The sequence below is a fragment of the Pan troglodytes genome, chromosome 4, assembly GCF_028858775.2.
Source record: "Pan troglodytes isolate AG18354 chromosome 4, NHGRI_mPanTro3-v2.0_pri, whole genome shotgun sequence".
NCBI classification, from domain to species: Eukaryota; Metazoa; Chordata; class Mammalia; order Primates; family Hominidae; genus Pan; species Pan troglodytes.
Window position 1 is genome coordinate 110707886 of NC_072402.2, and position 14863 is coordinate 110722748.

At 37.7% G+C, this 14863-nt stretch overlaps 1 protein-coding gene across 5 annotated transcripts in view; it reads left to right on the forward strand.

Moving 5' to 3' along the window:
* The window catches only part of DCP2 (decapping mRNA 2), a 44274-nt gene that overhangs the window by 13863 nt on the left and 15548 nt on the right, over positions 1-14863 (forward strand). For 4 of the 5 annotated variants that reach the window (XM_016953631.4, XM_016953633.4, XM_063810575.1 and 1 more), the window contains 6 exons: positions 1694-1821; positions 2246-2344; positions 10525-10677; positions 10798-10910; positions 11008-11115; positions 13403-13538. In XM_016953631.4, coding sequence (XP_016809120.1) covers positions 1694-1821; positions 2246-2344; positions 10525-10677; positions 10798-10910; positions 11008-11115; positions 13403-13538 — 737 coding nt within the window. The remainder of the gene's footprint in view (positions 1-1693; positions 1822-2245; positions 2345-10524; positions 10678-10797; positions 10911-11007; positions 11116-13402; positions 13539-14863) is intronic. The other variant, XM_016953634.4, reaches the window with a different exon arrangement.

Sequence of the window (14863 nt, forward strand, 5' to 3'; positions counted from 1 at the left end):
TCTGCTAGGGATTTTACTAAACATGTAAAGCCAGAATTTTAATACCTTTTAGAATCTTACCAGGCCCTTATAGAACCATAGAGCTTCATGGAATGGTTAATGTTGTATCCAAGCTTTCATCTTTTTTTTCCCCTCCCCAAATGAAGGCATGCACTAATTATATTGAGATTAACTTTGCGCTTGTCTTAAAAAAAAATTGTAGGGACAGGGTCTTACTATGTTGCCCAGGCTGGTCTTGAACTCCTGGGCTCAAGCATTCCTCCTGCTTTGGCCTCCCAAAGTGCTAGGATTACAGGCATGAGCCACCACACCTGGCCAAATTACAGTGTTGTTATATATGGCTGACTTGACTTGGGCTCTGAGGACCTATTTTATTTGTACTACAACTATGAAACAAATTTTAAATTACAGAATTGTAGAACATGTAAAATTCAAATTAATAAAATGAATTTGATGTGATTTTTTTTTTTTAAACCAGACTTTTCATCACAATGTGAATGAATATAATGCCGACTTCTTTGAGGGTGTTTTGAGTTCGGTGTACCTGTACTAACACCACCTTTCTCTGCTCTCTGTTATGAAACATTCCTTTCTATATTATGTCGTATGTCATTTGATTGTAATGCATCATTTGTAGATTAGCTTTATTTCTGTTTTTAATAGCCTGTAGCAATTAAAGTAGTACTAGTACCAATATGGTCTCTGAAATCAAGTGGTAGTATTTGATACATATGGTCATCTAGATAATTGAATATATGCTCAGATTGCATGTTAGAGTAATATCAAAATGAAAAAGTATACAAATTTTTATTGAAGAATTGAGAACCCTTAAAAGTATGACCTCATTTTGAGAGATACTATCATAAATTATCATTTTCTCTATGCTTTTTTAAAATTAACAGTATTATAGTGATGGGGCATTCGATAGCATGGAGTGTTGGAAGTCTGAGCATATAATTTCAGGGTTTGGATTTTACTTACTTTACTATTAATATTTTACACTGCCCAGTTTTGGGGGGAGGCATGCCTAGTTTCTTTGAAACTGGCTATGTTTTCCTTAATACCTGATTTGCCTTTCTCTGTAATCCTTAAAATAAAATTTGTTGAAAGTGTTCTTCATTATGGAAACAATATATATGTGGTAAACAGTATAGAATGGCATACCTCATTCATACTTCTCCTTCCCAGAATTAAGCACTTTATTCTTTTTCTGATGTGATAGTTTCTTTCTCTTAGCAATATATTTTCTTCTGTTTCTTGCTATCACTTTATATATGTAATTCTATTTCTTGTTATTACGCTAATATCTATAACTCCTGGCATTATGAATTTGACTCACTTAACGAGAAATGTTCTAGGTGTTTACATGGTCCAGAATTAGTTTGTGTTAGGGATCCAGGACTGTGAGTATTAAAAACTTGATTTGTGTGTAGGCTACAAATGAAAAAGTTAACAATGACTTTTTAAGAGAAAACAAATGTAGAAAAAACAAAAACACAGTCTGCCTTGGCCTCCCAAAGTGCTGGGGTTACAGGTGTGAGCCATGGTGCCTGGCCAAAATGCTACACTTAAATGAGGGAAGATTTGAATAATTTCACATGAAATACACTATTGATTTAAATGGGTCTCTTTCTGTATATAATTTCTCAAGCCATATTAAAGGAGAAAGTAACTTCCTTGACACTATTTATACTCTTCAGTCATTGTCCGTTTTTGCTGCCTCAAGGTGAAGATGTGGAAAAAGTTTTGGATGAATGGAAGGAATATAAAATGGGAGTACCAACATATGGTGCAATTATTCTTGATGAGACACTTGAAAATGTGAGTGTAATGAAATAAAGATTTTTAGTGAAATGGTGATCGTTAGTCTGTTAACAAAATTTGTTATTGATGTAGTGTTTCTAAATTGAGGTTTTAAAATATACTTAGATTTTTAGTGCTAAAAGGCCAAGCTTTGTATATTTTATCCGCATGCTATGTCTGCAGATTTTTTACTTGTTGCAGTTACGGTGTGGTACAAAAAAGTGTCGCTTAATTGTTGAAGACTTTTTTTTTTTTAAATGGGCAGAATGCTTTCACACTGGTGGTGATGTATTCAGACTCACTGAAGATACTTTAAGAAAATACTCTGTAAAATTATTGGCGGTAACAGTTACCTCAAGTAAGGAGAAAAATGCCTTTGATTTTTAGAAAGGAGCATGGAAAAGGAGGGCAAGTTTGATATTTACTTTTGCTTGTTTTGTAGGTACTACTGGTTCAGGGGTACCTAGCAAAATCAGGCTGGGGATTTCCAAAAGGAAAAGTAAATAAAGAAGAAGCTCCTCATGATTGTGCTGCTAGAGAGGTAAGTTATTCCATTTTGATACACAGTAAATTTGGCTATTAGGGTCTGAATGTATTTTTTTTAGCCATATAGACTACTTCTTTGGACTGTCTTAACCCTTTCCAGAACTTGAGTGCACGAAGTAACTTACTTTTTTTTTTTTTAACATCACTGTTGATTCTTTTATCCACATCTCTTTTCATTTATTCTTATCTGTTCCCATTTTTTTTAATGGTCCATTTTGTATTATCTCTTGTTCCTTTCTTTGATGATATTTTTCCCACCTTTCCCTTTAGAATTAGATTTCCTATTGGTAAAACATTTTGGCTGTTATAATCCTTGTTTTATGTTTATAGCCTTGGCTTCCTGACAAGTGCACAATTTGGGCTTTTCTAAGAAGTTGACATTTGTTGCTGAAAACCCACTAAGGCTTTCCACTGCCTATAGGATAAAGTTTAATTCTTTAAGTATTTAAACTCTGTCCCCTCTCCCCACACAAATCTTAACCATTTCTGAATTTATCGTATTTTCAGTCAAAACAATTTATTCTCTCTCTCTTGAACTTGATTGGTTTGTTTCGGCCTTTAAATTTTTGCTGTTATGGCCAGGCACGGTGGCTCATGCCTGAATATGGGAGGCCGAGTCAGGCGGATCACCTGAGGTCAGGAGTTCGAGACCAGCCTGACCAACATGGAGAAACCCCGTCTCTGCTAAAAATACGAAAAATTAGCTGGGCGTGGTGGCACATTCCTGTAATCCCAGCTACTTGAGAGACTGAGGCAGGAGAATCTCTTGAACTCGGGAGGCAGAGGTTGCGGTGAGCCGAGATCACCATTGCACTCTAGCCTGGGCAACAAGAGTGAAACACTGTCTCAAAAAAAAAAAAAACCAAAAAAAAAAAACCAAAAATTTTTTTACTGTTATTTTCCTACCTGGAATGTCCTCTCTTGTTCCTTCTGTTCAGCTCCTATCTAGATATGTTTCTAAACCCAGCTTAAATCCCTTTTCCCTGAAGGACTGCCACTGCCACCGCCACCAACTAACTCTGTGTATAGGGCTTAAGTTTCTTTTCTGTCTCTCTCGTGTGTGTGTGTGTATGTGTATCTATGTGTGTGTGTTTATAAATATGCACACATACAATTATTTTTGGTGTAGGATCTCGCTTTGTTGTCCAGTGGCAACATCATAGTTTTAATTTTTATTTATTTATTTATTTACTTACTTATAGAGGCAAAGTCTATGTTGCCCAGGCTGGGTTTGAACTTCTGAGGTCAAGTGATCTCTCCTCCTCGGCCTCCCAAAGTGCTGGGATTAGAGACACGAGCCACCGTGCTTGACTGGGCCTTAGTTTCTTAAAATGAAGTTTAGAATGGATGTTCTTTGAAGTTTGTTCCTTTTTTTCTTTCTTTCTTTTTTTTTTTTTTTTTTTAAAGACAGGGTCTTGCTCTGTTACTGAGGCTGGAGTACAGTGACATGATCATAGTGCACTGCAGCCTCGACCGCCTGGGCTCAAGCAATCCTCCTGCCTCAGCCTCCCAAGTAGTTGGGACCACAGTTGCATGCCACCGTGCCCAGCTAATTTTTTTTTTTTTTTTAATGGTGGGGTCTCACTGTGTTGCCCAGGCTGGTCTTGAACTTCTAGGCTTAAGTGATCTTCCTGCCTCAGCTTCCCAAAGTGCTGGGATTACAGGCGTGAGCCACTGTGCCCAGCCTTCATTCTTACTTAAAATTCTATTTTAAAATCTTACCAGTTAGCTCTAGCAAACAGTAGTGTTAGTCTCTGAACTTCAATAGCAGTTATTGTCTTTACTGTTCACTATTATATAATACCTTGCGATGGATTGTTTCCCGTATTCTTATTTCTTACCATTTATCACACAATTTATCATGTATCACACAATTATTCTTGAGATTTGAGAAGTTGAACTAATAGGAAGTATGATATAAGGGAAAGCAGATTGGCCTAGGAGTTGAAAGATTTTTGTTCTAGCATACATTTTGTTACCCAGTACCCTAGAGACTTTAGTCACTTAACCTCTGTAAGACATAAAGACCTTTAAGGAGATTCACTCAAGTCCATTAGAAGTAATATCTTTAAGGAAAAAATTCTAAGGTGGTAGTGATTTGATGAATTTAAGACTGTTTGAAATGGTAGTATGGATTTTGTGGCATATTTCATTAGAATTCATTGCCTTGTATATGTTTGACTCGATTTCCTGCAACAGTGTTTACTGCCTACTTTAAGTTTGGGTGTAACTATTAATGAGGGATAATAGTTAAAATTTTTACAAACTGCTGGTGGTGGTTTATTATAGAAAAACCATTAGTGGTTATTCACTTTGTAATAGAATCAAAAAATGATTGAAAATGCTGTATTTTAAATTTGATATGGAACAGCTTGCCCAAGCTATTATTTACAACAGCCTATAGACAAAGCTGTTGTGTATGAGTAAATGAAGGTTAATACACAACTCTTAAAATTGGAAGCAGTTTGGTGAGAATGTGAGGAATTGCCATATCACCTAAGAGCTTAGCTTTTCTTTCTGTAGATGGTAGGAAATGAGACGGACCATTTGTAAAAGTCCTCCCTTTTATTTCCTCAAACTTTGTAGTTCTCTTGCTTATAAGGAAGGACAAAATAGAAAGCAGTATCCTGCTTAGAGGAATTGATTGTAGCTCTGTACATGGGATTAGACTGGTCTTACGGCAGTAAGGTGGTTGTCCAGGTCAGGAAGAGGATATTACATTGGTTGGAATAACAAAACAGTTCCATTTTAGGTTTTTGTCTTGGTTTGAGGGAAGCACAGGCATCCTGAAGAGCCATAGTCTCTTAATTTCAGGGAGAATTTTTTCGTTTTCATAATAAAAATTCTAACCTCTAAACATTCTTTTTGATCTCTATGATGTCCTTTTATAGCTGACTAAGGAACTTTAATTTCAGTAAATTTTTGGATTAGGATTTTTAAAGGCAAGTTTGACTTTTGATTTTTAAATGACCGACTTTGTCATAAAGTTTGGGATTAGGGTGAAGTGTTGCTGTTTTAGTCTGTGAGGGCTACCATAACAAAATATCACAGATGGAGTGGCTTAAACAACAAATTTATTTTGCAACGGTTCTGGACGCTGGGAAGTCCAAGAGCAAGGTGACTTATAGATTAACACCTTGCTGAGCACACTTATGCCCTTCTTGTGTACATACAGAGAGAGCTCTGGTGTCTCTTCCTCTTGTAAAAATGGCACCAGCCCTGTCAGATTAGGGCCCTGCCCTTATGGATCTCATTTGACCTTTATTACTTCCTCACAGCCCTATCTCCAAATACAGTTACATGGGGGGTTGAGCTTCAACATATGAATTTTTTTGGTGAGGGGACATAATTTAGTCCATAGCAGTGGCCTTTTTTGAATGATGAAAGTATTCAGCTAGAATTGCAGTTTGTCCTTCTGCCACTTGGTGGTGCTGCGGTATAAAAGAAGCTGCACGGCTTGACCGAGTGACATTACCAGTTGTAAACCAGATGGTTATTCCATTCTTCATAGTTGATTAATGCCTCGTTTTTCCTTTTCATTTCCACTTGTATTAACAGATGAGGAGAGATTTTGTTCTAATTTTCTAGCTACTGATTAGACTTAGGCTGATGTTTTGAGCACTTTTTTTTTCTTGCATTTAAGTTACATACATTTAAGTTCTACCATGGGTGCTTACAATTTTAAGTTGCTAATAGCATTTTTATTTAGCTTATTATGGCATTCATACAGTTATATTAATGTTGTTATTTTAGTATAATTGGCATTCCAGAGGTGTTTTGTTACACCGTAGCAGAATTTGACACATCCTCAAACAGGGAATGGTCTGTGGGCTAAGCCTAAAGCAGCAGTGGCAGACAAGCTACTTAGGGAGAAGGTGTAAGTAATTATCAATAGAGAGCTAAGAACAGACCTTTTTTTAGCAGGCCTTTTTTTGGGGGGCAATCTTAATTAGTAATTTCCAATCTTCTATTTGACCTTTTGGCTCACCTTTGTTAATTTGACTATTTCTGAATAGTTTATTCAGTGAAATAGATTTAGGACTGTCAAAAGACAAAATCACAACAAATTTAAAGATTGCAATGGGTTTATTTGCAATTTTAGAATTACGCAACATTTTATACCATAAAATAAAATGAGCATTCCAATGGCTGAGCAAAGGAGGTTGGCTTTAAAGACGGAAAAGAGCTGAGGAAAGCAGGACCAAAAACCAAATGTACATTGGCGTTTCAAAGTTAGTTTTCTTCTAAAGGTTAAAGCAGAGGGGACTTCCTTATCATGCTAACTGAAACTGGTCTGTTTTGGGATTTGGCTATTAGCTCTTTTTCTCCACATATCTTGAAGGTTAGGAGAACAACTTAGTTTTGGTTTGGTGACATGGAATGTTAGCATGAGTAATTCCATTTTGTTTAGGTCTGTTGGGGCCTAGTGTGGGAATGCAGTCCATACCGTGGCCTCCTATAAGTTCTATTTAACAGGACAAAGATGTTTTCTAGATATTGTCGAAGGCATAATAATCTCAATTGTATTTTTGTTGTGATTTGTGGTGAAACATCAACTTTCTTGAGAATAAGCGAATAATACTTAGCTGTTTACTTGTGGTTTCAAGATTTAATATATCGTTCCTTATTATTTGGCAAAGCAGTGTTTTAGTGTAATGAAACTGACTTTCATGTGCACTTATATAATTTAATAGAATTAATACAAAGCAACTATTGGTAAGTTTATTCTGCCTCTTCCTGTAGGCTTATAGGATGAAGATTATAGACAGGATTTCATTGTCTTTGTACACTGCTGCTCTTTGGGTTACACTTTTTCTTTTTCTTTTTTTTTGAGACGGAGTCTTGTTCTGTCACCCAGGCTGGAGTGCAGTGGTGCGATCTCAGTTCACTGCACCCCAACCTCCGCCTCCCGGGTTCAAGTGATTCTCCTGTCTCAGCCTCCCGAGTACCTGGGATTACAGGCGCACGCCACCATGTTTGGCTAATTTTTGTATTTTTAGTAGAGATGGGGTTTCACTATGTTGGCCAGGCTGGTCTTGAACTCCTGACCTCGTGATCCACCAGCCTTGGCCTCCCAAAGTGCTGGGGTTACAGGTGTGAGCCACCGCGCCTGGCCCTTTGGGTAACACTTTTAAAAAAATTTTATTTGTGGATTTTTATCTGCTAACATTTGAGAAGTCGATACTCCTTTTGCTAGGAGAATTAAACGCTATATTATAATACAGCAATAGATTTGATTCACAGGAGGTGTGGTATAAAAATTTTTGTCTTTGGTGTCTGTTTATATATTTCAACTATTATAACTTTTTCCTGGCAAATATTTGATGAGAGTACTTGCCTAATTTTACAGGCAAATCTGTTTTATTGCTTTTAGATTTGATTGGACAGTTTGAATCTACCTCTTTTAGTGCTGGTGGCCCTTGCTGTTTTGCCTCATATTGTCCTACTTCCTCCCATGTAATTCTTAAGCTGTAGCCATTCTTGGCTATCTAAACAGAAGGCCTTTTTTCTTCTTGTTGGTTTGGCAAACTCCTATTTATCTTTTAAGTCCTAGCTCCAGTTTATCCAGCAGAATAGGCTGCTGTCCATAACCAAAGATGACCATCCCCCAACTCTCAAAGACGTCTGCTAAAGGCTGAGTTAGGCACCCTCCTCCTACCTCATAATACTTACATCATATTAAAATTTTTTCTGTTGTAGACTGAACTCCTTAAAGGGTGCTGCTTGCGTTATTCATTACTAAATTCACTGCCTAGAACAGTGCCTGTCATTTACTAAGCACAAAGTACATAGTTGAGTGAAAGCACTAAGAACTAAACATAGCTACGTGACCCCATAAAAATTACATTGAGGATGAGATAGTGTCGTATGTAGAGAAGAATAGATTAATTCAAAGAATAGACTTTAGTTAATGTTACACCATAGTTGCTATATTACTTTGGATAAATGTGTGTGCAGAGTTTTTTATTATTGCTGAATTATTTAAGAGTAAATTGCAAATGTAATGCCCCTTTGTCCTTAATTGCTTCTGCATGTATGTTTTAAGAACGAGGAGTTTTTTTAGGGCAATCACAGTGAAATTCTCAAATTCAGGAATGTAACATTGATATGGTGCTGTTTGTTATCTAATGGACAGTTCATATTCACATTCACTAATTGCCCATTATGATTCAGCAGTTCCCACCCATTTGCCTACCCAGGATCCAATCCATGCTTACTTGCTGCATTTGCATTTAATTGACACGTCTCTTCAGTCTCCTTTAATTTGAAACTGTTCCTTACTTTTTCTTCAGTACTTTCTTTTATTAAGCATCTAGTTAGATACTGTTGGTAACACAAAGATAACAGGCTCTGCCCACGAAGAATTTAGATTATACAATTTACTTTTAGCATAATTTCCAATTATGCAGATTCACATGACTAGCTATGTATACTTATTTCTGATTTTTGAGGCATTATTCAAAGAGCAGAGCTAAAGAAAATAACTATAAAACTAGAATTAAGAAACATATAAAAATTACTTTTTAAACCTTTTTCTGTTCTTTTTTTTGAGATGGAGTTTCGCTCTTGTTGCCCAGGCTGGAGTGCAATAGCATGATCTCGTCTCACTGCAACCTGCATTTCCTGGGGTTCAAGTGATTCTCCTGTCTCAGCCTTCCGAGTAGCTGGGATTACAGGCATGCGCCACCCTGCCTGGCTAATTTTGTATTTTTAGTAGAGACGGAGTTTCTCCATGTTGGTCAGGCTGGTCTCTAACTCCTGACCTGGTGATTAGCCTGCCTTGGCCTCCCCTTAGTGCTGGGATTACAGGCGTGAGCCATCGCACCCAGCCTGTTTTTTTTTTTTTTAAAAGACAGGGTCTTGCTCTGTCATCTAGACTGGAGTGCACTGGGATGGTGATCACGGTTCACTGTAGCCTGGAACTCCTTGGATCAAGTGATCCTCTCACCCCAGCCTACTGAGTAACTAGAAAAACAGGCATGCGGCCGGGCATGGTGGCTCATACCTATAATCCTAGCACTTTGGGAGGCCAAGGCGGGTGGATCACCTGAGGTCAGAAGTTTGAGACCAGCCTGGCCAACATGGTGAAACCCCGTCTCTACTAAAAATACAAAAATTAGCTGGGCATGGTGACAGGCAGCTGTAATCCCAGCTGCTCAGGAGGCTGAGGCAGGAGAATTACTTGAAACTGGGAGGCAGAGGTTACACTGAGCCAAGAGCCCACCATTGCACTCCAGCCCGGGCAACAAGAGCGAAACTCCGTCTCAAAAAAAAAAAAAGAAGAAGAAAAACAGGGGTGTACCACCATGCCAGGCTAATTTTTATCTACATTTTTTTGTATAGATGGAGTCTCACTGTTGCCTAGAATGGTCTCGAACACCTGGGCTCAAGTGATCCTCCCTCTTTGGCCTCCCAAAGTACTGAGATTGCAGGTGTGAGCCACTGTGCCCAGTCCTATTTTTTTGAAGTGCAATTACTTGTCTAATACACACACACACACACACACACACACACACACACACACACCACCTGAGTTTTTAATATGTTCTTGATCTTAATGGTGTCTTTGAAGACAGTTGCACATATTGATAGGTAAACTTTTAAGTAAACCAGCCTTAATTGTTAAAATTTTAAATCCAAGCCATCAAGATTAATTTATTAATCAAAAACATTATTAAGCTCTATCTCAAGCAGTAGATTAGACCTTAGTTTCGAAGGAAAGGAAAACCAAAGCATCGGGACTTTTACTCTGATTGGAATGCTCAGACAGCTTGCATGAGTCAATTCCACATCATTGATGATTTAATTACTTTACCTTCTATATATAAATGTTAAGATTTGGAAAGTGGGAAATCTTGAAACCTCTATCACTAGCCTTCAGAATTTTATTCTGGGAAAGATATATAGTTTGGGTGTGTTTGAATGTCAGCAATCAGGTCTACAGTGGACTGGTTCTCTATATACCATACCGCCTGTGGATACAGTATTAGAAACAATAGGACACAAGAACTTTTTTTACATCTCATATGCATTTCTGTACCAGCCTGTCATTTCTAGAAATAGTAAATACAAGTCATGTCCCCTTTTTCTGAGTTTTTGTCTTGGGAATAAATTTTAATGAACTAGAGGCCTAAGAACTAAAATGAAAATTTCATCCAAATTTGTTGTTTCCAGGTCTTTGAAGAAACTGGTTTTGATATCAAAGACTATATTTGTAAGGATGATTACATTGAACTTCGAATCAATGACCAGCTTGCTCGTTTGTACATCATTCCAGGAATTCCAAAAGACACAAAATTTAACCCAAAAACTAGAAGAGAAATTCGGGTATGTAACAAGAGTATTTTCAGGTTACTGGACAGTATCCCAAATGAATAAGTAGGGAAATCCTTTTATAAGCTCGTTGATAAAAATTAACTAAATGAATTATTTTCTTCTGTGTTTCAGAACATTGAGTGGTTCTCTATTGAGAAATTGCCTTGTCATAGAAATGATATGACCCCCAAATCCAAACTTGGTTTGGCACCTAACAAATTTTTTATGGCCATTCCCTTTATCAGGTGTGTTCATATTTCTTGAAATGTAACTTTCATGATTGGGATAGTCATCTTCTGTCTGTAGCCATATTTTGAAAGTGAATTCTTAATGTTTCTGCAGACCATTAAGGGACTGGCTTTCTCGAAGATTTGGCGATTCCTCAGACAGTGACAATGGATTTTCCTCAACTGGTAGCACGCCGGCTAAACCCACTGTGGAAAAATTGAGGTAAAGAAATACATTCATGGAATCCTGATTTTCTGATAGTTTTTAAAAGTAGAATAATAGTATTTTGCTTCTAAAATTTGCAGAGGGTGTAAGATTTCTTTTTATAGATACTCTTTGTTATTGGTCTCACAGATAATAGAAGATTTTTAAAAAGGGTTTCTGATGAGATGAAAAAGGTTAATTGGAGTTGGAAAGGAGCTTCAGGCACCTTTTAAAATAGTATACTCAAGAGGATACCAACTTTTTAGATAGAACACTAGGAAAAGAAAAAAAATCTTGTGTCGTGTGTTCTTAGTGTTACTTCTCTGTTGTCATATCCTACTTTTAAGATAATTGAGTTTCTAAAGACGTTTGGATGGAGGATATGTTGAGGTTTGTTTTCTTGTAGGGGAGAGGAAGGATGCTAATGTAGTTTGTTAAATTGGAGATAGAACAGTGAAGACTTGGGCTTTTAAAAAAATTTCCCAGCAAGGGACAGTGGCTCACGCCTGTAATTCCAGCACTTTGGGAGGCCAAGGCAGGTGGATCACCTGAGATCATGAGTTCAAGACCAGCCTGGTCAGCATGGTGAAACCCCATCTCTACTAAAAGTACAAAAATTAGCTGGGCGTGGTGGCAGGCACCTGTAATCCCAGCTTCTCGGGAGGCTGAGGCAGGAGAATGGCTTAAACCTGGGAGGCGGAGGTTTCAGTGGGCCAAGATCATGCCACTGTACTCCAGCCTGGGTGACAGAGTGAGACTCGGTCTCAAAAAAAAAAAAAAAAAAAAAAATTGTGTCAGAGATTGTGTATTATCAAGAGTGACTACTACCTGGACATAAACCGTGAAGAACATTTTCTTGCTTGGAACTTTTTGTTTGTTTTTTGTTTTTGAGGCAGGGTCTCTCTCTGTTGCCCAGGCTGGAGTACGTGGCATGATCACAGCTCACCGCAGCCTTGACCTCCTGGACTCAAGTAATCATCCCACTTAGTTTCCTGAGTCACTGGGAACACAGGCAGATGCCACTAAGCCTGGCTAATTTTTTCTTATTTTTTGTAGAGATGGGGCTCTCCCTATGCTGCCCAGGCTGCTGTTGAACTCTTGGGCTCCAGTGATCCTCCTGCCTCAGCTTCCCAAAGTTTTGAGATTACGGGCGTGAGCCACCATGCCTGGCCTCTGGCTTACAACTTAATTGCATCCAAGTCAGTTACAGAGTAGGCTGGGAAAGTAACTTTGTTAAATAAGCTTGTATTTTTAAACATAATATATATTTTAAGCATAATCACCTTGTTTACAAAGTTGCCTATGTTAGATTCAGAGAGAGTTGATTTTTACATTTTCTGTAATTTGGATTTGCTTTTATGACAGAGCTTCAGAAATTAAATAGGAGTAAACCACCTCTATAGTAAGCATTTCTTAAATCGGTAGCATTCCATTTTAGATGGATATTCTGAGGACAGGAGCTTGGACTAAATGCCCTGATGTCTTTCAGAATCTGTTATTGTAATATTAGTCAAAAGCTGGTCTCGAATTCCTGACCTTGAGTGATCTACCCTCCTTGGCCTCCCAAAGTGCTGGGAGTATAGGTGTGAGCTACTGCGCTCAGCCTGCATTAGTACAACATTTTAATAGATTCTTTTGCAGAAGAATTCGAGACTGGATCTTTACTTAATTTGCTCATTCATTATCTTGTGCCCTTTAATTTTATACTTTAGAGGGTAGCTTACTTTCTCAGATCATCTTTCAGCCTAGGATGTGGTCTGTAACTGACTTGTGCAGGGTCAAAAAATTAGCAGGGCATGGTGGCGTGTGCCTATAGTCTCAGCAACTTGGGAGGCTGAGGTGAGAGGATGGCTCGAGCCTGAGAGGTTGAGGCCACGGTGAGCTGTGATCCTGCCACTGCACTCCAGCCTGGATGACAGAGGGAAACCCAGTCTCAAAAAACAGGAAAATGTACATTCATTTGTTTCATCTAAATTTAGATTTATAGTCTGCATATTTTTTAAGAGTACACTGTAATCACTTATAGGGAGGAGATGGCCTGGATAATTTTTTTAAGTCTAGGATGAAAAAAAATAATAGTGTATTAATTCATTCAAGAAATATTTATTGAATACCAGGCACTCATCTGGGTGATGAGGATAAAGCAGTGCAGATTAAAATCTCTGCTCTCATAGAACTTACATTCCAGTGGGGAAGATAGACAGTAAATAAGAAAATATGTAGTCTATAAATTTAACTATTAAGTTGTTAAAAGAACTATAAGTGAACATTTTCTGATTTGATTATTTTTTAAATCTTGGTGCAGTCGAACCAAATTCCGCCACAGTCAGCAGTTATTTCCTGACGGTTCTCCTGGTGACCAGTGGGTAAAGCACAGGCAACCACTGCAGCAAAAGCCATATAATAATCATTCTGAAATGTCTGACCTTTTAAAAGGAAAGGTGAGTGATACACAATTACAGTCTTCTCAGAAATTTAGATCATTTGGCTTTGAAATTTTTCTCAATTGGAGAATTACATCTTAATAGTTACAGAGAGCTCTGAGTTACTGATCAAAGCCTGTATGTTCCTTACTTATGATTTGAAGCAGGGCTGAGGCTTCTTAATGTTTACAGTTCCGGTGTAAATCCAGTTAATAATAAGAATTAGCATCTGACTTTTGTGTATATGCTGCCAATGAAAGGTTCATTTAAAAATAAGTCATAAGGAAAATATTTTCCAAATTAACACAAGTGGGATCTATTGGCTTTTGTTCAGGAAGAAAAAGTAACAGCGTATTGTAAACTTTGATTTTCATTGTTGTATTCGAGTGTATAATTACACTGCTATTAATACTTGTTTTCCTTTTTCCACATGTTCTAAGCACCACAGTTTATTTTTTCATAACACTGTTAATGCACATTTTGGTTGTTTCCAGTTTGGGGCTTTAACAAACAGTGCTACTATGAACATTCCTATACCTGTCTTTTGATGAATATACACAGTTCTGTGTAACTAAAAGGAAAGAAAAGTAGAATTGTTGGATCACTGGATATGCCTGTGTTATTGAGTATCTATTTGCTAATTTACTCAAGTTATTTATATCCTCAGCAAAATACATGCGAGTTCTAATCGTTGCACATCTTTACTAATACTTGATGTTATCTTTTTAATTTCAGGTTTCAATGTTACTTTTTTTTTTTTTAATTTTAAAAATATACTGGGCTTGGCCGGGCGTGGTGGCTCATGGCTGTAATCCCAGCACTTTGGGAGGCGAGGCGGGTGAATCACCTAAGGTCAGGAGTTCGAGATCAGCCTGACCGACATGGTGAAACCCCGTCTTTACTAAAAATACAAAAAATTAGCCGGGCGTGGTGGCGGGGTCCTGTAATCCCAGCTACTGTAGAGCCCGAGGCAGGAGAATTGCTTGAACTCGGGAAGCAGAGGCTGCAGTGAGCCAAGATCGCGCCATTGCACTCCAGCCTGGGCAATAAGAACAAAACTCTGTCTCAAAAAAATGTGCGTGTGTGTGTGTGTATACTGGGCTTGTCAAAATTAAACTTTTGTGCTTCAGAAGACATTTTCAAAATAGTGAAAAAGTAGCCCACAAAATAGGAGAAAATATTTGCAAATTATATATATAAGGGGTTAATATCCAGAATATGTAAAGAATTCTTAGAACTCAACAACAACACAACAACCTAATTTAAAACTGGACAAATGACTTGAATAGACAGTTCTCCAAAGAAGATATGCAAATGGCTCAACATTATTAATCATTAGAGAA